We start from the raw sequence: 27071 nt of genomic DNA, 5'->3' as shown, positions 1-27071 counted from the left end.
AGTTGAAAAACAATACAACACTCTGCGACTTATAAAAAGCCATATTATAACAAGATTTCTTCGTCCCAGCACAGCGTCATCACACACATCTGCGCTGGAAAGCAGACATTTTACTTATGGTTATGGATACTTGTAAACCGAAGGCCTGAAGTGGCTTATAAGTACAGTGGCGCAGAGCAGGAAGCTAAATGCCTCCATTCTGCCATGTATATCAACAGTATCTATGTCCACTAGATGCTAATACAGGTGGAGGTGATACTAGCAGGGGCGTAATTACCGCCGGGGCGGACAGTAGAACAAAGGACACTTTTTTTTATTTTATTTATTTTTAAATACAAATAGTCCATTACCTGCTGGAGTTACTCCTACAGGTAATGGGCACTATTTACTCATCGATCCTGGCTCCTGCTCATGGCCGCCGGTGCTTCTTCTGCGGACTGTGAACAGGAGCCTGGATCGGTAAATGAGGCCACAGGCCCATGAAAAAAAGTAGTACAAATCCTCTGGACTCTTTGCTATGAACTGGAGCTGGAGAGGCTTACCCTACTTTTATTTTCTCTAGTATCCTTTCCAGACTACATGTAAGAGTAATCTGCTTTATTCATATGTATGTGTGCAGCTGTAAATGCTTAACTTCAATCTTTAAAATAGATAGATAGATAGATAGATAGATAGCTATAGCATTCAATTGCAAATGCAAAATTGTATTGTATTTCATAATTTTGCATTACAATCTCACGACAAATGTTGCTATGCAGCCCGAGCCTTATGGACATTTAATAATAAGACATGGAAATATTTCTGGCCAGAGCAAAGCTTAGATGTCTTCTTACCAAAAACTTACAAAGATTGTTTAATTGAGGATGTTTGGGCTAAAAGCTCACAATAAAATAGCTATGGCAAAGCAGGAAGAAAATGAACATTTACCCAACCCTACAGAATTCACAACTAATAGCAATGTAGTCTGTAGGTAAAGTTCCAAAGGACAATGTCTGTTGTAATAGTTTCCACTGTCCGTAGTAAAGGCTCAGGCGCTATAGGGCCATAGATACAATAAGTGAGAGAGTTCTGGCTCATCAAGTTACAAGGGGACTCATGGGGTGGCGCTGTACTCCATGTCTGCAGAAGAAATAGAACTGTAAATTGTTGCCCAGAGCATATAAGTGAGCAGCCACAATAGAAATAGTAGGGCCTCATTCAGTCCTTGCTTTCAGATTGGTGCGCTGTCTTTTGATTCTTTGCCTTCTATATTTTCATAAATTGAGTCGGGTGAATTTAGATCATTTTGGCTTTTCTCTGTAAACAAAATAAATGAGAGTATTACTGGCCAGCTGTCATACAACTTAATGTATTTAGGTGAGTTTTCAAAACACTTTTTTTTCTATTTGGGACATGGCTACTATTACAATCTTGTATTGGATTATGTTCACAATGAATTTGTCAAATTTATCCCTAGGCCCTATCCATAGCAAAAAAACCAAACATGTCTTACTGACTACCATTGACTGGTATAGTCAATATATCTTTTCTTTAACTGATTAGAAGATTCTTTTCCTATGTATGACTGTCCAGCCACAGAAAGCCCCATGGACCTTATTGGACAACCTTATGCTGGACACAGACAAGTTACTACTCACATATAGGACACATAACATACCAATTGTTTTTAAATGGCGTGTGAGAATATCATATATTCTGTATATATACTCACCAATGCCATCACAACAGATAACCTAGGTGGGTACTGCCTTCCACTGTGTCTTCAGGCTGCAGATCTAATTGACAGCTATGGTGGAGCAGAAGGTGATCCTGTCACTTATATGTGTAAGGTTGTGGGTAGACTGAGCCAGAGAATATCAGTGGTGCAACGATATCACTGCATTGTGTTGCTTGTGCAGGCCATAGGCAGCAAAGGAAAGTAGACAAAGCCACTCATTAGGGGTAGGTGAGTTTCACTTTATTCATTACCACAAAGTGGGCATTTGGTGACAAAAACTAGAGCTACTATATGAGCGCACTAAGAGGACTGCTACTGTTGTGGGGCACTAAGAAGAGCCTATTAGTATTACACTCTGCGGCACTTCAGATGGCAACTGTGTAGAGGTGGGAAGGTCGCTGGAAAAGCAAGAAACCAGAGATGTCCGTGCAGCCAATTCTGTAACCTGTGGTCTTCCTGGTGCATAACTGGTGCTGTGGAGGTTAGTATTGGTCCTGCATAGTATTATTGCTGTAACCAATTGGATACTGTGTACACTTCTTATGTAGTAAGTTGGATTATATGTATCCAGGTCATTCCATTTTACTTAATGAACTCCTCTCTTCATAGCAACATCATTTTTATTTTATGTTCACAAAGTGTAGCTTATTGTTAGACCATGATACATACCATTGTCAAAAACGCCTCTCCTTGAAGACCACCAAAGATTATTCTTCACACCTGGGAGAAGATGACACCATCAACAGTAACTCAGAGTTTGGCAATACAATAAAAGCCATAATCCTGGACACTTGTCAGATAACGGGTCATGTTCATGAATATTTCTGGCACTCTCCAAAGCCTGGATGCCTTGTAGTTTTTGGCCTGCGTTGCATAACATGATTGGTGGGATTTATACCTTACCGACCCACAGGAGAGGAAGCAATATTATTGGAGGGAGTAGTGAAGTGTTAAGGGTACAGATCGTCCGTCTCTGGTGGGTGGGTCTCACTTACCTTACGACCCCTTGCTACTTTTCATAGTGTCTGTCTTGCCCGCTTTTGGGTGTTATTATGCCCAGCACAATTTTGTAGTAATTGATAGGAAGCAGGGTACGTTGGCCCCGTTTCTGAGGACAGTTTTTCCTCGTGGCTGAGATATAGGGGTATAGTTAGATGGTCGGTATATGGAACGAGAGGTGCTATCTCTATAGAGGACAAAGGCTATTCCTTCAGACATTTGACTTACTGATATTGAACTAGGATTAGACATTATGGTGCTATGTTTATTAATAGGTCGGTGGGACTGGGGATTGAATTAGGGGAATGTCTTTTCAGTACAGCTAGATCGACACGTATTTAGACTACCCTATGGCCAGAGGATGATATTTTTAAGGCGTTGGGTTTTAACAAATTGAAATAAAGGTTATATTTTACATTTTCACTCAGTCTGGGTACCATACAAATGTAGTGGAGTGATTGTACCCTCTGTGAACTCTAATGTACGTGAGCTGTATTATACTGTCAATTAAAACACATTGCCTAACGTAGCAGATTGTTGTAAAAATCTGATGATAATGTGACTAACGCTTCTAAACATTTTATTCAGTCACATGATGGGACTGTTTCAGATTTTGTGCTATAGAACGTGACCACAGCCTGTTACTGGTGATGTCTGGCAGAGATTGACAGAGAGGCTTTTTTAAATTAGGTACACGTTCTCCAGGAGGTCTGTATATTTTGTCTGATATAACCTATTTTACTAAATATTTAGTGATTTTGTAGGGACATGTTCAGACCTATGAGTTATTAGTATGCTATCTATAACAATGACCTGGTAGTTCTGGGTTGTTATTCATGTGGCTATGCTATGATGTGTGTGGACTGTGCTCATCGGTTGTACTCGTGGGAACATTCTTCTTATGTATTGAGGTCTTAGAGTTGATGTTTTTTCTTTCGGCTGCTCAGATCAGATCTACTTTGGATTCAATATTTTTAATTTACCGCTATACATGGTCATGTGATCTTTCTTACTTCGGTTACATACAGGATATGGATGACAATAGGGGTTGCTAACATTGCTATTATTTTTTTCATTTTAATTTTTTGTTTTGGCCGATCTCAAAATATTTTGAGGATCAACAGAATTATTAGGATGCTTGGATATGGACTCGCTGCTATGGGCAAGTCCACATTTATCATTGTATATAGCGTGTTTGGTTATTTTATGATTTGGTTTATACCTTTCTTTAGTATGTTTGTTTGTTTTTTCAAATTTTTATTTTTTTTTAATTTGAATGTTTTAAGTGGTGAGTTTTCTCACATAATATTATTTATATCTAGATAAGAGCGAGTAGTATTCGATCGAGTAGGTATTCGATGAAATACTACGGTATTCGAAATACTCGTACTCTGTCGAATACCACGCGGTAAACACAGTAAACATTTGATTCCCCTCCCACCTTCCCTGGTGCTTTTTTTTACACCAACAACTATGCAGGGGAGGTGGGACAGGAACTAGGACAATGTAGGCATTAAAAAAACGTATACAGTACAGATGAGCGACTAGTGAAATATTCGAAAATTCGATTTGCGTAGACCTCAATATTCAACTATTCGATCAAATACCTACTCAATCGAATACTACTTGCTCATCTCTATTTATTTCATATAATATCATTAGGGTTTTTTTTCTTTCTGTTTTTTTTTTTTTTTTGCCATAATTATATAATGATATAATATTTGGTTTTACATTTATGCTTCATTTATTCTATTTTGTTTGAAAAGTCATACTATGGTTAAAAAAAACCCAGCATTATTACCTTACCGCCCACAAGGCTGGACATGAGTCCATGTTGACTCCAAAGAAAAGAGCTGAAAACCTCCTTGATAACTCTTTTAAATCGATAACAGCAAACTTAGCATTTGCTGGAGGTTTTTAGCTCTTTTCTTTAGAGTCAACGTGGATTCATGTCCAACCTTGTGGGCAGTACGGTTATAATGCTGTTTTTTTAACCATATTATGACTTTTCGTGATGTTTGACTGAGACTCTGCCTGTGGGTGTTCCCTGTCCATGAAATTGCTTTATGGGCTGTTTGGGACATTTTTGTATGTAATACCATTTTATGCAGTTGATAAAGGGCAGATGCTTCGAAGTACATCGTGCTTTGGTATTCAATAAAGGAATGTTTTTAACTGGATTGAGGGGAGCGCTCATCACTTACTCCTACTTTGGGAATGGTCCATTCAACTCTACTACAATTCGCCCCCGTGGTGAGGATCAAGCTGCTGTCCATCTCTCCACCAATTACTTCTGCTAACATAGGTTGTGAGAAAGTCATAACTCCTATCAAGGTGAGCGGCCATCCATATGGATGTTTTATATATGTTCGTCAGCCACGAGGTGCTGCTCGGTGCTGTGTATTTTCTTCTAGTGTAAATACTAAGTATACAGGTATGCAAGCAATGTAAAGAAGGAAGAATCCACTGTGCTCACTCCTTCTAACAAGTGATTGGAGGGGTATCGAGAGTCAAGCTCCCACCATACTTACTAGTAGTACATGTCATATAAGTACCGTGATGTACGGGGAATTCAGAAGCTCTGGTTTCTTTCCCAAAAACAGTCTTTATTGCAGCAGACAAACTTAAAGGTACAGGTAGTGCTGCTCAGCATGTCAAAACAAACAAATGAAAATAAAGACCTACGCCTGTCCGGCGGCTTACTAAACGACTTCTTCCCTCACTAACCAGGGGGTAAGCCTACTGCTGACCTCCTAACAAAACAGGGTTTACAAGTAAACAAGGGTACACATACCCGGCACTTTAACAGCGTCCTTTTGGCAGAGCTTTCTCAGGCTGGTTGACTGTGTCAGTCTTTCAGTCTCTCTCCTCTCTCTCACTAACCAGCACACCTGTGCTACTTACAGAGCTCTGCTGGTCTGTTTCCAAGCCTGGAATGGATTGCCCTGCAGGACTGGCCTGAACTTTACTCCAGTCCGGGACCTACAAGCTAAACGCCTGTGCATACTGCAACAGTCTTGGGAAAAAATAGCAGTTCTCCCACACTATACCTCTCTCCACCTCACAGTACATATACACTACCGTTGAAACGTTTAGGGTCACTTAGAAATTTCCTTATTTTTGAAAGAAAAGCAGTTTTTTCAATGAAGATGGCATTAAATGAATCAGAAATACTGTATATATTGTTAACTAGCTTTTACCCGCGACTTCGTCTGCGGTGATTTGAGAATTGGGCGGACACAGACGTGTGAAACTGTAAAAGTGCTTTAAAAAGTTTGGTGGGCTAGCAAATGTGATGTGATGTGTTATATTGTGTATCTAGTGATACAGACAATGTGATGTGTTGTATTGTGTATGTCGTGATACAGACAATGTGATGTGTTGTATTGTGTATGTCGTGATACAGACAATGTGATGTGTTGTATTGTGTATGTCGTGATACAGACAATGTGATGTGTTGTATTGTGTATGTCGTGATACAGACAATGTGATGTGTTGTATTGTGTATGTCGTGATACAGACAATGTGATGTGTTGTATTGTGTATGTCGTGATACAGACAATGTGATGTGTTGTATTGTGTATGTCGTGATACAGACAATGTGATGTGTTGTATTGTGTATGGCGTGATACAGACAATGTGATGTGTTGTATTGTGTATGGCGTGATACAGACAATGTGATGTGTTGTATTGTGTATGTCGTGATACAGACAATGTGATGTGTTGTATTGTGTATGTCGTGATACAGACAATGTGATGTGTTGTATTGTGTATGTCGTGATACAGACAATGTGATGTGTTGTATTGTGTCAGACAATGTGATGTGTTGTATTGTGTATGTCGTGATACAGACAATGTGATGTGTTGCATTGTGTATGTCGTGATACAGACAATGTGATGTGTTGTATTGTGTCAGACAATGTGATGTGTTGTATTGTGTCAGACAATGTGATGTGTTGTATTGTGTATGTCGTGATACAGACAATGTGATGTGTTGTATTGTGTCAGACAATGTGATGTGTTGTATTGTGTCAGACAATGTGATGTGTTGTATTGTGTCAGACAATGTGATGTGTTGTATTGTGTCAGACAATGTGATGTGTTGTATTGTTTATGTCGTGATACAGACAATGTGATGTGTTATATAGTGGAAAGCTATATGTAAATGTGAGTGAGTAGAGTGAGGGCTACTCCTGAGGTGACAGTAAGGAGTGTGCAGGCAGGTTGAGGCAGGAAATGCCAGGCAGTGTGTGTGAGTCTATAGCTGGGGCTAGGAGTCCTGCTTTTGTGAGTCTCCTGCTAGGAAGCCATGTTGTTTAGTGGCACCAAAAGTAGCCTGTGACTCAATCCTAAGGGAAAACTATGTTTGTGGAAAATTGCACGCAAATCCGTCCAGGCGTTTTAGCGTGATTGAGGAACAAACATCCAAACTCACAAACATCCAAACATCCAAACACACAAACTTTCACACTTATAATATTAGTAGGATGTGGTAAATGACTAGTCTAAGTGCAAACATCTGATTTTTAAAGCAATATCTACATAGGTGTATAGAAGCCATTTCCAGCAGCCATCACTCCTGTGTTCTAATGGTACATTGTGTTTGCTAGCTGTGTAAGAAGGCTAATGGATGTTTAGAAAACAGTTAAAAACCCTTGTGCAAGTATGTTAGCACTGCTGAAAACAGTTTTGCTGGTTAGAGAAACTATACAACTGACCTTCCTTTCAGCTAGTTGAGAATCTGGATTATTACATTTTTTGGTTTGATAAAACTCTCAAAATGGCCAGAAAAAGAGAACTGTCAAGTGATACTCGACAGTCTATTCTTGTTCTTAGAAATGAAGGCTATTCCATGTGAGAAATTGCCAAGAAAATGAAGATTTCCTACAATGTTGTGTACTACTCCCTTCAGAGGACAGCACAAACAGGCCCTAACCAGAGTAGAAAGAGAAGTGGGAGGCCGCGCTGCACAACTGAGCAACAAGACAAGTACATTAGAGTCTCTAGTTTGAGAAATCGATGCCTTACAGGTCCTCAACTGGCAGCTTCATTAAATAGTACCCGCAAAACACCAGTGTCAACGTCTACAGTGAAGAGGTGACCCCGGAATGCTGGCCTTCAGGGCGGTATGGCAAAGAAAAAGCCATATCTGAGACTGGCTAATAAAAGGAAAAGATTAATATGGGCAAAAGAACACAGACATTGGACAGAGGAAGATTGGAAAAAAATGTTATGGACAGACGAATCGAACTTTGAGGTGTTTGGATCACACAGAAGAACATTTGTGAGATGCAAAACAACTGAAAAGATGCTGGAAGAGCCTGACGCCATCTGTCTAGCAAGGTGGAGGTAATGTGGTGGTCTGGTGTTGCTTTGGTGCTGGTAAAGTGGAAGATTTGTAAAAGGGATTTTGAATAAGGAAGGCTATCACTCCATTTTGCAATGCCATACCCTGTGGACACTACTTGATTGGAGCCAGTTTCATCCTACAACAGGACAATGACCCAAAACCACCACATATTATGCAACAACTATTCAGGGAAGAAGCGGCAGCTGGTATTCTATCTGTAATGGAGTGACCAGCACCGTCACCAGATCGCAACCCCATTGAGCTGTTGTGGGAGCAGCTTGACCGTACGGTACACAAAAAGTGCCCATCAAGCCAATCCAACATGTGAGAGGGGCTTCTGGAAGCATGGGGGTGAAATTTCTCCAGATTACCTCAGAAAATTAACAGCTAGAATGCCAAAGGTCTGCAATGCTGGAATTGCTGCAATGGAGCATTGCTTAAAGGAGAAGATAATTATTTCAAATAAAAATCATTATTTCTAACCTTGTCAATGTCTTGACTATATTTTCTATTCATTTTGCAATTAATTTGATAAATAAAAGTGAGTTTTCATGGAAAACACAAAATTGTCTGGGTGACCATAAACTGTAGTGTATATTACATAACGACATGTTATATAAGTATGCTTATATTTTTGTATGAGTAAGATATTGTATTCCAACTTTATAACTTAAAAAATAATGCATAAACTCACCAATCCACTGGAATTTCATGCAGCACCCAACAATACAGACACACAGTAGAGCAAATCCAAGGCATAGTGTCACCACAAGATGGAGATTGGAATTGCTGGCGTAGGTAGTGACTAACAAAGAGATGACAAGACAATTTCTGATGGGGAGACAACATTATTTTAAAGACTATGGCACCCAGCAGGGAAAACTAGGCCATAATAACACACATAGAGATACACAAAATTCTAAAAAACGAACCAGCAGTAAAAAATGTGGCATTCCGCAATGGAGACAATATGTCAGATCGAGCTGAAACAGTAGAGCGGTGCATGGCGACTGTACAGCTCTTTTGTATCCACAAGACATAATACCATGAAAGTTGAAGGTATTTAAATAAATGAAAACTAAAAGATTCTATAACAAGAAAAAAAGATTTACCGTTTAACTGATATACCATTAACTCAGCTGGGATATGTACCTGTCGCATTGCAAAAGATCCAGTGTCCATCTTTGTCATAGTTTGGGGTTGTTGAGCACCATAGTTGGTTGTCAGATCTCCCCTCTTTGGTGCAGGAGTTGAATTGATTTTCTTCAAAAATGAAAGGGAAATGACACTGTGCAGTTATAGGTCTTCCCACAGCACCTATACGGGAACATCAATTGTGAGATGACCTGATCAATACTACAAGTTCCATGTTGAAAAGTTTATAAATAGAGATGAGCGATACACTAAAATGTTCGGGGTTCGAAATCCGATTCGAACAGCCGCACACTTGTTCGACTGTTCGAACCCCATTATAGTCTATGGGGGGAAATGCTCGTTTCAGGGCTAGGCAACATTCGATCAAATTCTACTTACCAAGTCCATGAGTGAGAGTCAGGCTGGATCTTCTCCCTGTGCAGTGTCCCCGCGTCCTTTTCCGGCCTTGAATTCACTCTGCTAGGCATCGGGCCTGGGCAGAGCCGACTGCGCATGCCTGCACTACAAGCGGACATACGCAGTCGGCTCTGCCCAGGCCCGATGCCTAAGCAGAGTGAATTCAGAGCTGGAAGAGCCGCAGGGACGCTGCACAGGGAGAAGACTTCTAAAGGTAAGAGAAGAACCAGTGTTGATTGGCAATGTATAGCATTCTGCCAATCAACGCTGGTTCTGCATCGAATGTCAACTTCGAACAGTTAGTAGTACTTGATCGAGTACGAGTATTTCAAATACCGTAGTATTCGATCAAACACCTACTCGATCGAGTACTACTCGCTCATCTCTATTTATAAGACAAATTGCTACATTATTGTCCATTATATTTGATTTTCTAAAGCAGGAACTCTCACCATGTTGTATGTAAGATATGGAACTCCTTGCCAACACAGAATGACCCTTCCACCCCCGCAAACATTTGGAGACCCATAGGAATAATCAATGCTCACTCACTGTTCGTCCCCCAAGAACTTGACACTGGACTAATCCCATTGTCATCCACAATCCTTTCCCTGTTCCCCCACTTATTTTACTCTGAAGGTTTCACTATTGTACTCTCTTCTCCCTCACCATTCTGACTTTTTTCCCCTGTGGTACATCTTGGGCTCCTCTATGGTTCATTACTGTACCTAGAAGGATTTTAGAGGCTTTTTCAATGTTAATGCTATTGCTGAGAAGACAATACAATCCACTGTCTCCACTCCTTCCCCCTTTCTTACTATTCCTGTACTCTTCTTCATCTTGTTGGTTACCTGCTAATAAATGTGTATACTTTTTTTTTTTTTTTGCCGTTTCTTGATAATTTCCTTTCTGACCAGAATAAACCAGATGTCCATGCCATAGCCTCTTAATAATTCAAGCAAACACAGTGCCAGTTGTGGCCTATGTTAAGACTTGTGTAGGAAATGCCAGTCTTACTAAATTCATCCCTATTATTTCCAGTGAAGATATTCACATGTCCGTGTTTTGAAAGTTCATTTTAACAAGCCGTCAAAAAGCAGGAGATACCATATTTTTGTCTATTTTCACAGATTCTTCAATAAACTGAAGTTTATGAGAGATTTGTGAAAAGAAAGCTGATGTGAGGACTGATGGACAGGAAAGAACTTCACAATCTACTTTCATGTCCGCAGGTTCTGTGCAGAGATCTCGCGGCAAGCACATGGACCCCATTATTGTATATGAGGTCCGTGTGCTTTCACTGCACACCACTCACAAATGCATTCGGTAGTCCATTCGGGAATTCCCATGCAGACTCCCCGAACAGATTACCAAATGCAGATGTGAACAAGATTGCATAAGGTTGGAAGCCCTGCAATGTGACACTTAACCAATGTGACACTTAAGTGTCTGTAATGGGACACCTCATTGCAGGGCCGGCACCAGGTTTTTATGGGCCCTTGGGCAACAGAGCCTCAGTGGGCCCCCTTGTAAAGGAGGCGGGGGAGTCGAGACACTGTGTGTCGCAGATGAACCGAGTGACGTCACGCAGGAGTGTGGCGTCACCAACGCCATACCTCCCAATTGTGAAAGAGTAGAAAGAGGGGCAAAATGTGCGGCGTGCTCTGCGCGCCGCGGCAAATTTGGCTCCACCCACTTTTATGTTGATTCCGCCCATTCTCATTCATTTTTCATGTGCTCCCACACAGTATAATCCTCCTAAAGTCACCCGTAAATTATATGCCCCCCCTCCATCTCTCCCCCAGTTTCATATACACCCTTCCTCTGCCCCCAGTTTCATGTCCTCCCCTCCATCTCTGTCCCCAGTTTCATCACGTTCTCCCCCTTCATTTGCCCACAGTTTCATGTCCCCCGTCTCTGCCCCAGTGTCATGCTGTTCCACCCCCCCATCTGCCCCAGTGTAATGCCATTCCCCCCCTCCCCTTCATTTGCCCCCCCAGTTTCATTGGGCCCCCTCCATCTCTGTCCCCAGTTTCATGCCGTTCTCTCCCCACCCCCTTCATCTTCCCCAGTGTCATGCCGTTCCCCCCTCCCCTTCATTTCCCCCCAGTTTCATGGGCCCCCTTCATTATGTTCCACCTTAATATTTAATACAAAACAAACACCCTCACCTTCCATTGCTCCCCTGACACTCCTCTCTCCACTCTCTCACTCCATTCACATAGGCGATTAAAGCAGGAGCTGCGAGCTCAGCTCCTGCTTTAAAGCTGTGGCCCGGATTGCGTGTGATGTGATGACGTCATCGCGTCAGACGCCGATGAGCTGAAATCGGGACAGGCAAGTGCTGGGGCAGGCAAGTGCCGGGGGGCCCCCAGAGGCTCTGTGGGCCCATGCCACTTGCCCGACTATGCCGTGCGCTGACGCCGGCCCTGCCTCATTGAAGTATGTAAAAGCTAGGGGTGCAACTTGAGAGGGTGCAGAGGGCGCAGTCGCACTGGGGCCCAGGAGCCTTAGAGAGTCCATAAGCACTAGCATTAGTATTGAGATTGCAGATTCCATTTGGCCCATAAGCCAAGTAGACCCAAAGATTACCCTAATCACAATAAGGTTGATTAAAAGCCTTAGCACCTGAAACCATCATGATCAAGAATTTGCTGTAGGGATGAGTTAGGGGGCCCCGGACAAAAGATGTCACCGAGGCCCACAAGACTTTAGTTACACCAATGTTAAAAGCTGATTACTGGCTTTCAGTTACACTTACTGGCCACACGATTTGCAGGTTACGTTGCAAATGGTAATAAGAGAACCAATATGTGGTTTCACTTACTGAAAGGGGTTGGGCCCCAAGGCGAACATTTGACATGCTTCCCCCCCCCCCCTCCCCGCACACACAAACTGCATTCCTACACACACTATTATGCTCCATAGTGGCCCTTGGAAACAATATTATGTCTCATAGGGGTCCCTGAAAATAATACTATGCCCCAGTAGACCATGCACACAGTATTATGCCCCATAGTGGCCCCTGCACACAGTATTATGCCCCATTGTGGACCAGCCATAAACAATTATTATACACTGGGGTCTTTTCAGACCCCAGAGTATAATGATCAGGGACCCAGGGTAGGACACAAACATAAAAAAACCCAAAACACTGTTACTTACCTCTCCTGGGCTCCGGCGCACTCATCATTTTCAATAATGAACCAGACGTCATGTGAGCCGGGTTTGCGTCGTGACGCATAATGATGCAGGCCCGGCCCACATGACATCTGGGATGTTACCAAGTAGACCCAAAGCCTTCTGGAGTGCAGGAGAGGTAAGTAACAGTGTTGTTTATGTTACCTCACCTCTTCTAGCCCTCCGATCATTATACTCGGGGGTCTGAGAAGGCCCCTAGGTATAATGATAGCAGTGTTGATGGGGTTCGTCAGCCTGCAACCTCAATTACTGATCCCCTCTTCTGATCACAGCCACCTCCACAGAAGGGGAAATGCCAGCGGTCGTGAGCAGGAGAAAGGATCGGTAAGTAAATAACCGCAGGTAACTGCCTATTAAAAAATATATATCATCCGAGCCCACCGAGCCTCTAATTTCCCAGGCCCTGTGGCAGCCACTACCACTGCTACCCCGGTAGCTACACCCCTGTGGACCAAAGGTCTCCCTCAGGCCTGCTTGTGAATGAAGCGCTATGGCTTCCGTGACTGTAATCTCTGGCAATGCCCACAGCCCCTTTGAAATAAATGTAGGGCAAAAGGAGGCCCTAGGGGGACTTTCGGTCCCCCGTCATCATGATCACTGGGGTCCTAGCGATTGACCCTAAGCAATTATACACTTATCTTCTGTCCTTTGTCCATAACAGGACAACCCATTTAAGTGAATGTGTCGGCAGTCGCAACACAAACTGCAATAGTGCTGCAGCTGTAAACCCAATTGGCACTACCTTTAGCGGCCTTTACAACTAAAATAATTTTTAATAACTGAGATTCACGTACTGATATTGGTTTTCTGACGTGAAAATGAAATAAATTATCATTCACTATTCAGGCATTGTACTGAATACCTAATATTAGTAGGAATATTTCTGAATGTGCACTATGTCTTAAGATTTGAAGTTTCTTTGGACTAATAAGCCTAAATAGTACAAAATAAAAAATGACTTAGTTACCTAATGTGGTGCAAAACTCCCACTGAGAATCCCGGTCATAGTCTGAGGTCTTAGAACACCAATAGGCGTGATCCAGCCGACTGTTAGGAATGCACGAGTAATATAAGCGTCGGAGGTAACGGAAGGGAAATACACAATTTGGGGATGTCACATTCAGACCTGAGGAAAAGCAGGCAATTATTCAGGATGCTTCTATCGTGCTTCATGTGATGCCCTGTACGATGCTATCCATAGATGTACTCACCTTCTGACATCTTTGCCGTTGCAACTAGAGGTAGAAAATAAAACAAATATTAAATTAATACACATTTAGTTATATATTTAATTTTACAGACAAATATCTGTAACTTCTATTTCTAAAATTTAAAAGGGATTTAAAGTATAGGTAGGTGTTATTGGTGGAAGACCACCTCTGATCTTCAGATCAACGGAACATTGACACTCTCTGCTATGGATATATCCTTTGTTAAAGACAGGTGCGGGAGAAGTTAATACAATAGTGAGCTGTACGTCAGGGCCGGCGTCAGCACCCGGCATATCCGGGCAAGTGCCGGGGCCCCAGGCTGCCGCTCTCCTTGCGCTGGTGCAGACGTCTGACTGCCGAGAGAAGAGGATCAGGGAGGCAGCAGGAACAGCAGCGAGATCAGTAAGTATAATAACATTTATTTTTATTTATTTTTTTAATAATAGGCCGCTAGCTGCTGGAGTATCTCCAGCAGGTAGCGGCCTATTTACTAACCTCCCCGGACCTGATCACTGCCGCCCCTGCTTCCCCTTGTACTATAGGCCGCGGAAGCCGGCAGTGAACAGGGCCAGGCCGCGATCCCACTGCCGCTATTATTATACTTGGGGGTCTTTTCCCCGAGCCCCAGGGGAGGTGAGGGAACATAATAAACAATGTTCTTTCCAGGATTCGATGTTAATCCTAACAGGCTTAGGGCTTATATGGTAATGCCCAGACATGGTCTGGGATATTACCATATAGGCCCAAAGCCTGCTAGGATTAAAGAGGACCTTTCATGGTTTGGGGCACAGGCAGTTTTATATACTGCTGGAAAGCCGACAGTGCGCTGAATTCAGTGCACTGTCGGCTTTCACGTTCTGTGCCCTGGGTAAAAAGCTAGTGGTCCCGGTACCGTAGCTCTTCACAGTCAGAAGGGCGTTCCTGACAGTCAGTCAGGAACGTCTTTCTTCCCAGCAGCGCCTATAGCGCTGTACAGTGTGAGCAGGGAGGAACGCCCCCTCCCCTCCTGATAATACTCAGTGAGTGCTGCTGCTGCACCTTCTCCCCTTTCTCATCTCTCCAGGTAGATGCTCCCCCTCTAAGGCCTTTTCACATCTGCATGTGATATTCCGTTTGGGGAGTCCCCTTGAGAACCCCCTGAACAGAAACCTATACACATTAAAAAGTAGTTAGCTAAGAAACCACACAGACCCCATAGACTATAATGAGGTCCGTGTGGTTTCCTCACAAATCATGCAGAGGGAAAAGTACTGCAAGCAGCACTTTTCTCTCCACATGTTTTGTGCGGAAACTGACCCGAAAACACACTGACCCCATTATAGTCTATGGGGTCCATGTGGTTTCTTAGCTAACCGCTTTTTAATGTGTTTAGCTTTCCATTCAGGGGGTCCCCAAGCAGACTCCCTCAAAGGGAGCAAAATAGCACTGCAGGAAAAACTGCGGCAGTAATGCATTGTGTTTTTTTTCCCCGAAGTGCTTTTCACTTTCTGCTTCTATTATAGACCCATGGAGTTTTTGTAGGTATAATTGATATGCTGCAATTTCTTCATTTCTCGGTTTTGGAAATGTCAGCATTTCTATGGAAATGTTGCCGGTTTAGATATAATTGAAGCAGAAAGTACGCAGAGGAAAGATCTGAAAACTTTTTGTCCAAAGGACTGCAGAAAGAAATACGGTGCGTCATGGCCACGGTTTTAACCACAGCGCTTTTTTGCTGTAGGACTCCTCGTGGGGCCTTAGGCTTAAGGAGTTTTCCAGCATGGCCGAAATGAGATGAATGACACTGTGTAAACAGAGAAGGGATCACAGCGCTTACACATATACCACGGTTCATTCAAACAGCTGATTCTTCCCTCATTCTGACTCCCATTGAAAACAATTAGTGCAAGACGCTGAAAAAAATACGCCTGTAAAATGTCATTGAAGTCAATGGGAGTCTTATTTTTACACGTGTATTTTGCAAAAATACTCCCTAAGGGTGAATTCACACTGAGTAAACGCTAGCTTATTCTGAACGTAAAACACGTTCAGAATAAGCGGCGTCTAAAGCAGCTCCATTCATTTCTATGGGAGCGGGGATACGAGCGCTCCCCATAGAAATGAATGGGCTGCTTCTTTCACTCCGTGCAGTCCCATTGAAGTGAATGGGGAGTGCCGGCGTATACGGCAAGCTCTGCTCATGCCGGAGCGTACACGCCGGCACTCCCCATTCACTTCAATGGGACTGCACGGAGTGAAAGAAGCAGACCATTCATTTCTATGGGGAGCGCTCGCATGCCGGCTCCCATAGAAATGAATGGAGCTGCTTTAGACGCCGCTTATTCTGAACGTGTTTTACGTTCAGAATAAGCTAGCGTTTACTCAGTGTGAATTCACCCTTAGGCTCACAACATACATAGTTTCCTATCAGTATGTCTTTGGAGTATGGGAGGAAATCCACGCAAACAAGAGGAGAACATACACACTCCTTACAGATGTTGTCCTTAGCAGGATTTAAACCAAGAACTCCAGCGCTGCAAGGCTGCAGTGCTAACCAATGAGCCACCATGTTGCCCAAGCTGAAAATTTTTTAAAGGGACATGGTTGTCTTCAAAAATCTAAAATTACAAGGTATGCAAAAGATGGGTTGTATATCCATACTTGTGTCATAACTTTATTTTTCTGTCCACAGAGCTGTATGAGGGCTTGATTTTTGGATGCTGATACCATTTTTGCATATATAAGATGTTTTGATCACTTTTATTCCATATTTTGAAGCGCGCTATCCAATTCTGCCATAAAAAAAACTACCAAAACCCCCCAAAACATTCATGGGAAAAGGGCATATTTTAAATGCTTATTTTCAATATGGGGCTTCAACACTATTTATAGTGCGGTGCATTATAGTATTCAGCCCGTCTTTAAACTTTGCCTCTGACAGAATCTAATAGGCTAACATTGAGGGCTGGCACAATGGTCTTCAATTTGTCTCTTGTCACTATGACAACACATTAGCACCAAGCAATCATGTTGTGGTATTGCAAATGGAAGGTTGCAGACACATAAAAACCTCCTAGATGTTGCAGTCAATATTGACTGGGCTTCTAAAGAAATCATAAGACCATGATCAGTCTTAACACACTGTTATAAGTGACACCCATTGCTGACAGCTCTGATTCAGCTTCTCAGCTGTCACCAGCTTCCTGCTGTACTATTGCAGCATATTGCATTTACTACCACCCACCCACCCTCGATATAACAGTAGGTTAATAGACTGGAAATAGTTAAGAGGGATCAGTCATAGGGTTATTCCTCTATAGCCTATTCAGCCATCTCCATCAGTTCTATAGACTTTGAATGTTGTTGCAGAGCACATGTTTGACCACTGTTCTGTATAAATTAATTTAGGAATAGGGGCTTGTGACCTTATTTCTACTGATTTGTGCTGGTCGCATTGGTGATAGTTAATTGTGGGATAAACCCTTTAATAACAGGAAAAAAAAATGTATGGAAAAATAACTGACCTGTAATTACCCCAAGAATTCATCAACAGGAACTACAACTACAGTAATCCCTCAGCCTTAGGGAGCCTTCACACGGAGTTTACACTCGCTCATTCTGAACATAAAACTCGTTCAGAGTGAGCGGCGTAAAAAACAGATCCCATTGACTTGAATGGGTGCCGGCATACGCATGCTCCCCATTGAAATCAATGGGAGGCTTTTTTTACCTATTCCCGTAGAAAAGTTATGTTTGCCAGAATGCAAGTGAAAAAAAACTACAATCATCCTATGCTGGAAGACAGCAATGGACGGTAACTGTTGCAGAGAAAAGACACAGACTGAGTCTCTGCAACAATTATTGTTCATTGCTGTCATCTTATGATGGAAGACAGCAACGGACATTAACAACGGTAGTGTGAACCCAGCTTAATTTTAGAGAGTGCAAAGTTAAACTATCCAGATTTTTGCAAGTGTCTTATGTTTGAAACTCTGGCATGCTTTTAGACTGTCTAGAGACTGTCACACCACTTACTACTTACTGTAGCTTCAAGTAAAAAATTCAGCAACATTTTCACGCATGGCGTTCCATCTTAAACCCTGACCCTTCCCATTAAGGCTTATTCATTTACCAGGCAGCTGCGGAAAACGTTAAAGCGTCTAAAACACTTAGAAAATGAAGTGTAAAAGCATGTATGGTATTCATAGCCAGAAAGTATTCCAGGAATTATAAGAATTCTGGAACACTTTTATTAGTTCATCTGTCACAATGTTTAGGGTTTGTATGGACAGAATTACCTGGTTCTTCAAGGGGTTAAAATATGATTTCTAATGCTATACTGTTATTTCTATGTGATTTACTTCATAGCCAGAAAATTTGCAGGAATTTTCTCTCCCCATTTTTCAAGTGGAATGGGGAGCAGGATGAAGTTCAAGCTGTTTCACATACTCCACCTCCACTGTTATTTGTCCACTTCCTGGACAAACCTATTAATACAAAGGGGTTATTAATAGGCATTATAAATACAAGAGCGGCATTTATGTAAGAGGGCATAGTTTATACAAAGAAATATAAGAGGGCATCCTTAATAAGAGGGAAATTGGGCAATATTAATTTTAGGTGGCACTCAGGCATTATTGATTTAGGGAAGTACATAGGGCATTATTAAGTTGGGGGTTTATTCATTGTGGAGCACTATTGAATATAGGGGGCACCTAGGAGCATTATTATTTATACTTGTGTCTAGAGATGAGCGAACACTAAAATGTTCGAGGTTCGAAATTCGATTCGAACAGCCGCTCACTGTTCGTGTGTTCGAATGGGTTTCGAACCCCATTATAGTCTATGGGGAACATAAACTCGTTAAGGGGGAAACCCAAATTCATGTCTGGAGGGTCACCAAGTCCACTATGACACCCCAGGAAATGATATCAACACCCTGGAATGACACTGGGACAGCAGGGGAAGCATGTCTGGGGGCATAAAAGTCACTTTATTTAATGGAAATCCCTGTCAGTTTGCGATTTTCGCAAGCTAACTTTTCCCCATAGAAATGCATTGGCCAGTGCTGATTGGCCAGAGTATGGAACTCGACCAATCAGCGCTGGCTCTGCTGGAGGAGGCGGAGTCTAAGATCGCTCCACACCAGTCTCCATTCAGGTCCGACCTTAGACTCCGCCTCCTCCGGCAGAGCCAGCGCTGATTGGCCGAAGGCTGGCCAATGCATTCCTATGCGAATGCAGAGACTTAGCAGTGCTGAGTCAGTTTTGCTCAACTACACATCTGATGCACACTCGGCACTGCTACATCAGATGTAGCAATCTGATGTAGCAGAGCCGAGGGTGCACTAGAACCCCTGTGCAAACTCAGTTCACGCTAATAGAATGCATTGGCCAGCGCTGATTGGCCAATGCATTCTATTAGCCCGATGAAGTAGAGCTGAATGTGTGTGCTAAGCACACACATTCAGCACTGCTTCATCACGCCAATACAATGCATTAGCCAGTGCTGATTGGCCAGAGTACGGAATTCGGCCAATCAGCGCTGGCCAATGCATTCTATTAGCCCGATGAAGTAGAGCTGAATGTGTGTGCTAAGCACACACATTCAGCACTGCTTCATCACGCCAATACAATGCATTAGCCAGTGCTGATTGGCCAGAGTACGGAATTCGGCCAATCAGCGCTGGCCAATGCATTCTATTAGCCCGATGAAGTAGAGCTGAATGTGTGTGCTAAGCACACACATTCAGCACTGCTTCATCACGCCAATACAATGCATTAGCCAGTGCTGATTGGCCAGAGTACGGAATTCGGCCAATCAGCGCTGGCTCTGCTGGAGGAGGCGGAGTCTAAGATCGCTCCACACCAGTCTCCATTCAGGTCCGACCTTAGACTCCGCCTCCTCCAGCAGAGCCAGCGCTGATTGGCCGAATTCCGTACTCTGGCCAATCAGCACTGGCTAATGCATTGTATTGGCGTGATGAAGCAGTGCTGAATGTGTGTGCTTAGCACACACATTCAGCTCTACTTCATCGGGCTAATAGAATGCATTGGCCAGCGCTGGCCAATGCATTCTATTAGCTTGATGAAGCGGAGTGTGCACAAGGGTTCAAGCGCACCCTCGGCTCTGATGTAGCAGAGCCGAGGGTGCGCTTGAACCCTTGTGCAGCCTCGGCTCTGCTACATCAGAGCCGAGGGTGCGCTTGAACCCTTGTGCACACTCTGCTTCATCAAGCTAATAGAATGCATTGGCCAGCACTGATTGGCCAGAGTACGGAATTCGGCCAATCAGCGCTGGCCAATGCATCCCTATGGGAAAAAGTTTATCTCACAAAAATCACAATTACACACCCGATAGAGCCCCAAAAAGTTATTTTTAATAACATTCCCCCCTAAATAAAGGTTATCCCTAGCTATGTCTGATAGTAGAAGGATCCAGCGTCACCAGGTAAGTAAAATATAACTTTTATTTTTCCATTTTAAAAGTTTACAGCATTCCAATTAGATGGCAAGCATATACGAATGGAGAAACACTGCTACGCGTTTCGGGACCTTCCTCGTCCCTTCGTCATGGCATACTGATTTTTAATCAACCTGAGGCTTTTATACACTAATTAAAAACACCCCACGCCCATAAAAACTTTTAACTCCATACGGTAAATATGTTTGCACATCTATACCCTTCAACAAAATACATATAAACAAAGTCCCTTTATCCATTAAGTTTTGTACTCATGTTAGCCACATTATTTATACAACATTATTTTATAATCATTACATGTAAATATCGCCTTTTATATTGAATCTATCATATTATATCCTACTGTTTAATAAGATGTCGATCTTTACCCAAAGATTCCTCCTTCATAGTTCAATTTGCATTTACAAAAGTTCCTATCATAATTATATAACCCTAGGCTATCTATATATAAATGCCTACCTTTGGACTGCAGTCGGTATGAATACACCTAGACTTCCTAACTTCCACGGTTTGTTGTTATGTTGTACGGTCTCGTGACTAATACTAACCCCACCTTCTCCTGTCACATGATCGGACTGACTGAAATCATATACTATGTTATAGATCTCATGTATTGACTGCGAGAATGTATCCAATTCTAAACTACACTCCTTCACAGGTACAACATTATTTCGAACTCAACCATTTTTTAAGAGTCATATATTGTATTGATAAATCGTCATCTATAACTATTGATAGATATACGCTAAGTCAGATCGAATATTTAACCCGTGAGGATGACGTGTATTAAGCGTCATGATCCAGTATGCTTCTCGGGTTAAAAGTTTTTTTCGCCAATTCCCTCCTCTAATCGGCTTCCCTACTTGTTCTATTGCGTAATATACTAAAGATGAGGTATCTCCCCCATGTATTTCAGAAAAGTGACGGGACACACCTGACATATTTTCTTTGTTCTTACTACTGTCATAAATATGTTCTGATACTCGTATTTTCACATTACGAATAGAACAACCTACATATAACAACTGACATTTGATGCATTCAACAATGTATATTATGTGATGGCTCATACAATTTAAAAAATGTTTGATCTGATAAGTTTTTTTATTTTTTGAATCTGAAAAAACATGCGTTTTTTTTAACATATTGACACATGTTACACCGTGGCATACCACATTTGAAAAAACCTTTAATTTTAAGCCAAGTTTCTGATGGATTATGTTCATCATTTACAAATAGACTTGGGGACAACATGTCACCCAATGAATGTCCTCTTCTCGCTACACATTGTACTCCTGTGTTTAACAATTTGTACGTAATGGGATCCTGATACAAAATAGGAATATTTTGTTTAAAAATTTGTGTAATTTTATTGTATTGTCTGCTAAATGGAGTTGAAAAAACCAATTTACCATTAAAATTTTTTTTAGTAAATCTTTGTTTGGAATTTTTTAATAAAGATTCCCGTGTCCTGCTTTCAACTATTTTCACTGCCCGTTGTATCGACCAGTTAGGGTAACCCCTATTTTTTAGTCTTTTAACTGTGATATCACGTTGTTCTTTATAAGTCACATCAGTTGAACATGTCCGGCGGGTTCTAATAAGTTCTCCCACAGGGACCGCCTTCAGTGTGTGCATGGGATGATGACTATTAGCCCGTAATAAAGTGTTACCCGCTAATTTTTTACGAAAGATACTAGTATCAATCCTCTCCTTTTCCTCATTCCCCTCTAAATTTACATCCAAAAATGATATGTTTTTGGGGTGGTGAGAGAAAGTAAAGGTCAAACCCATCTGATTAGTATTAAAATAGGATATAAGGTCTGGCACGGACATAGACGAGCCCTGCCAAATAATAAGGACATCGTCTATGTACCGACCGTACCAGACCACCTCCTTATAAAACGGGTTGACCTCTGAAAAAATACAATGTTCCTCCCACCACCCCAAAACAAGGTTAGCTACTGACGGTGAAAACGGCGCCCCCATCGGGGCACCTTTGATCTGTAAATAGTAATCTTTATCAAAGAGGAAAAAATTATGAGATAATAGAAATGATGTTACTTCAATAATATATTCCCTCAATATGTCAGAGAAATTACTATATTCACCTAGATGATATTGTAATGCTTTAATAATCATTGTATGGGGTATATTGGAATATAAAGCCTGAATGTCACTTGTAATCCAGGAAAAGTTTTTTTGCCATTTGATTTTATCCATCATATTCAAAAGCATTTTAGTATCCTGTATGTATCCAGGCATTCTGAATACTAGTTGTTGCAACATTGAATCGAGCCATGAACAAAGCTTTTCATTTAATGATCCCATTCCAGCCACAATGGGCCGGAATGGGATCGGTGTAACATCTTTATGGGTTTTAGGAATCCCGTGAAAAATAGCAACCACAGGAAATTCTGGTATTAGATATTTTGATTGTTCAGCAGAAAAAATTCCTATCCTTACTCCCTTTTGTACCAAGTTGTTTAAAGAATTCAAAAATACATTAGTTGGATCTCTATCTAATTTTCTATATGTTGAATTATCTTGTAATATTTTCAAACATCCTTCCTTGTAAAATTCTTTATCCATAATTGCCACTCTCCCATCCTTATCTGTCTTTTTAAATACCAGACCTTTTTGTTTTTTTAGATTGTCTAGCGCTAATTGTTCTTTACGAGTTAAATTGCCTGCCGACCTATTTTTTATAACTGTATCCCTTAGGGTCCCGAGGTCCCGCTCCATGGCCTGCTGGAACAGGGCATAGGCAGGAGCCCGGGACCCCAAGGGATAAAAGGACGGATTCGTGCCCACAACTCCCACCGTATGAATAGACTTATCATTGGAAGATACACTTTCATTTTGTAATTGATTGAGGTTCAACACTGATATTTGTTCCTGAAACATAAAACTTTCCTTCATATTGTCGTATTCTATACCTTGTGAATTACCCATACCTTCAACATTGACCACATCAATCATCATATCATCCACTTTTTTAGACAACTGTTCATTATCATTATTATTATGATTATTATAAAAATGTCTTTTAACCGTAAGTAGTCTCACAAATTTGTTAATATCAAGTATAGTACGAAAAAGATCAAAATCCTGGCTAGGTACGAAACCCATACCTTTAGCCAAGATATTAATTTCCTCCCCTGATGGCTGATATGATGATAAATTAACCACATTATTTGACACACTTTGTTTTACATCACATATCTCATTCGACTGTTCTAATATCGTCGATTTGAGCGGGTTGGATATCTTGAACTGTGACTTGTGTTTCCTTCCCGCTCTTCTCGATCGTTTTTTGTCGAAAAATTTCTTTCTTTTATGTAATTGCGTTTAGGATATGGTGTAGACGACGTCGTATTAGAACTAGATACATCCGAATTAGTGTCAGCACTCTGTGTTGATTCGGAATAATCTGATCCAGGTTCTGATGAAGAAAAAGACACCTTACGTCTGTATTTTCCTGAAAAATTCCGTTTTTTTAAAATGGATCTTGGAGTTGTATCATTATAATCTTTCTTTTTTTGGTATACAAAACCCGTAGTATAGTCATTAGTATCCCTCATAAATTTCTTTTTTTTAATATTTATGATAGTTTGCTCCACGTTGTCTACTTTTTTTTCCACATTCTTTTTCATCATTACATAATTAGTGTCCGTCTCAAATGCCTTTAAACGGCCTTCCACCTCAGACATTTCTGTTTTAATCTCATCAAGTTTCTTTTTTTCCTGGTCAATTATTAATTGCATCAAACCAAAAGAACAAGTTGACAAAAGATTATTCCACGAAGTCATAAACTTCTCATCATACATATACGTAGGAAATTTCTTCAATCTAAGACCCCTTGGGATCATACTGTGTTGTATATACTTTTCCAGTGTTACACAGTCCCATAAGGTCTTAGCTTCCTTAACAGCCAGCTTTTCCCAATCATTAAACAAGGATCGCAAGTCTGGGTTCACAGAGGTTACAGGAGCATTATTATCAAAAATTGCAGCTATTGTAGATGCACGGGACTCCGATACATTACAAAATATTTGTTGACCCGTAGGTTCCATCTTTAAATACTCATACAGGGGGAGCAACGGAAAAGAGTCCAATTGTATACAATTCAGCACACATGCAAATATCCAGCTCACCCCAATTCCATATGAAACAAAATTCCTGGGCTGCACGGATGCGGATAGACTCCAATCCACACTGATACGATGTCTGATAGTAGAAGGATCCAGCGTCACCAGGTAAGTAAAATATAACTTTTATTTTTCCATTTTAAAAGTTTACAGCATTCCAATTAGATGGCAAGCATATACGAATGGAGAAACACTGCTACGCGTTTCGGGACCTTCCTCGTCCCTTCGTCATGGCATACTGATTTTTAATCAACCTGAGGCTTTTATACACTAATTAAAAACACCCCACGCCCATAAAAACTTTTAACTCCATACGGTAAATATGTTTGCACATCTATACCCTTCAACAAAATACATATAAACAAAGTCCCTTTATCCATTAAGTTTTGTACTCATGTTAGAGTACGGAATTCGGCCAATCAGCGCTGGCTCTGCTGGAGGAGGCGGAGTCTAAGATCGCTCCACACCAGTCTCCATTCAGGTCCGACCTTAGACTCCGCCTCCTCCAGCAGAGCCAGCGCTGATTGGCCGAATTCCGTACTCTGGCCAATCAGCACTGGCTAATGCATTGTATTGGCGTGATGAAGCAGTGCTGAATGTGTGTGCTTAGCACACACATTCAGCTCTACTTCATCGGGCTAATAGAATGCATTGGGCAATCAGCGCTGGCCAATGCATTCTATTAGCTTGATGAAGCAGAGTGTGCACAAGGGTTCAAGCGCACCCTCGGCTCTGATGTAGCAGAGCCGAGGGTGCGCTTGAACCCTTGTGCAGCCTCGGCTCTGCTACATCAGAGCCGAGGGTGCGCTTGAACCCTTGTGCACACTCTGCTTCATCAAGCTAATAGAATGCATTGGCCAGCACTGATTGGCCAGAGTACGGAATTCGGCCAATCAGCGCTGGCCAATGCATCCCTATGGGAAAAAGTTTATCTCACAAAAATCACAATTACACACCCGATAGAGCCCCAAAAAGTTATTTTTAATAACATTCCCCCCTAAATAAAGGTTATCCCTAGCTATCCCTGCCTGTACAGCTATCCCTGTCTCATAGTCACAAAGTTCACATTCTCATATGACCCGGATTTGAAATCCACTATTCGTCTAAAATGGAGGTCACCTGATTTCGGCAGCCAATGACTTTTTCCAATTTTTTTCAATGCCCCCGGTGTCGTAGTTCCTGTCCCACCTCCCCTGCGCTGTTATTGGTGCAAAAAAGGCGCCAGGGAAGGTGGGAGGGGAATCGAATTTTGGCGCACTTTACCACGCGGTGTTCGATTCGATTCGAACATGGCGAACACCCTGATATCCGATCGAACATGTGTTCGATAGAACACTGTTCGCTCATCTCTACTTGTGTCCCTTTCAAGTCTCTGGTATACCACTGCAGCACCCATAACCGCCATTATCAAGAATTCATTGTAATTATGCCACTGCATATAACCATGGTCATTGATACCTTGTCCCAAGAATCACCATCTAAAAGTAACCTCTAAGAAAATTATAGCTTAAAGGGATCCTATCACTCAGACATGATTTTTTCTAATTACCACGTCGGAATAGCCTTAAGAAAGGCTATTCGTCTCCTACCTTTCATCGTCTTCTCCGTGCCGCCGTTCGCCTACAATCCCGGTTCTTATCGGTATGCTAATGAGCTCTCTCCAGCGCCGCCTCCTCTCCTTCATCAGCGTCATCTTCAGCCTCTTCTTCCGGCAGTGGCTTGTTACTTCGGGCATCGGGCAGAGCAGACTGCGCATGCCCACAGGCCACGAGAAAATGGCCGCTTGCACAGTATTGAAAGCGGCCATTTTCTCATGGCCTGTCGGCATGCGCAGTCTGCTCTGCCCATGGCCCGAGGCCTTAGAAGTTACAAGCCACTGCTGGAAGAAGAGGCTGAAGATGACGCTGCTGAAGATGAGGAGGTGCCGCTGGAGAGAGTTCTCTCGTAGCATTGGGGACGCCCCTAGTGCTGCGAGAGAGCTCATTAGCATACAGATAAGAACCGGGATTGTAGGCGTACGGCGGCGTGGAGAAGACGACGAAAGGTAGGAGATGGATAGCCTTTCTTTTTGCATTGTTTAAAGGCAAAACAAAAGGATACCTAAGGAATCTTCTCCAGCAATCTAATACCCTGCTTTGTACTGACGAAGGACAAGAACTTCAAAACCGCTATATATAGCTGGGTTGTTCATCCTTCTGAAAAAGTTTCTGGTTTGGCTGGCATGAGGTAACATGCCTACTTCTTCTCCTATGGAATATGGTCTATATATATGGTACTTGCTGGGTCACTTCAATGAAAACCAGTACCCACTCCCTGGGTTTCATCAGAACATGGCTTCATATAACAGAAAACACATAGTACTTACTGATCAGGAGAAGCAAGGTGCTCCTAATAAGTGTCATGATGAGCAATAGAGTCCTTCTAGAACA

At 42.0% G+C, this 27071-nt stretch overlaps 1 protein-coding gene across 1 annotated transcript; it reads right to left on the bottom strand.

The window, feature by feature from the left end:
- Positions 1-1210: 1210 nt before the first annotated feature.
- On the bottom strand, positions 1211-27071 carry LOC142219199 (72 kDa type IV collagenase-like). The gene is made up of 7 exons (XM_075288152.1): positions 27008-27071; positions 14030-14053; positions 13786-13944; positions 9219-9383; positions 8761-8871; positions 2387-2437; positions 1211-1296 (listed from the first exon to the last, which is right to left on the bottom strand). The coding sequence occupies exons 1-7, from the start codon at positions 27042-27044 to the stop codon at positions 1211-1213; spliced, it is 633 nt and encodes a 210-aa protein (XP_075144253.1). The 5' UTR covers positions 27045-27071.

The sequence above is a fragment of the Leptodactylus fuscus genome, chromosome 10 (assembly GCF_031893055.1).
Source record: "Leptodactylus fuscus isolate aLepFus1 chromosome 10, aLepFus1.hap2, whole genome shotgun sequence".
Classification (NCBI taxonomy): Eukaryota; Metazoa; Chordata; class Amphibia; order Anura; family Leptodactylidae; genus Leptodactylus; species Leptodactylus fuscus.
This window is presented reverse-complemented; position numbering and strand designations above follow the sequence as displayed.

What these genes read in the sequence shown, in the direction of transcription:
- LOC142219199 (XM_075288152.1), bottom strand. Translation starts at nt 27,044, where the DNA reads ATGACACTTATTAGGAGCACCTTGCTTCTCCTGATCA. An exon ending in AACGGCAAAGATGTCAGAAG is followed by an intron (nt 13,945 to 14,029) that starts GTGAGTACATCT and finishes GCTTTTCCTCAG; the next exon opens with GTCTGAATGTGACATCCCCA. An exon ending in GATCTTTTGCAATGCGACAG is followed by an intron (nt 8,872 to 9,218) that starts GTACATATCCCA and finishes TCTCTTTGTTAG; the next exon opens with TCACTACCTACGCCAGCAAT.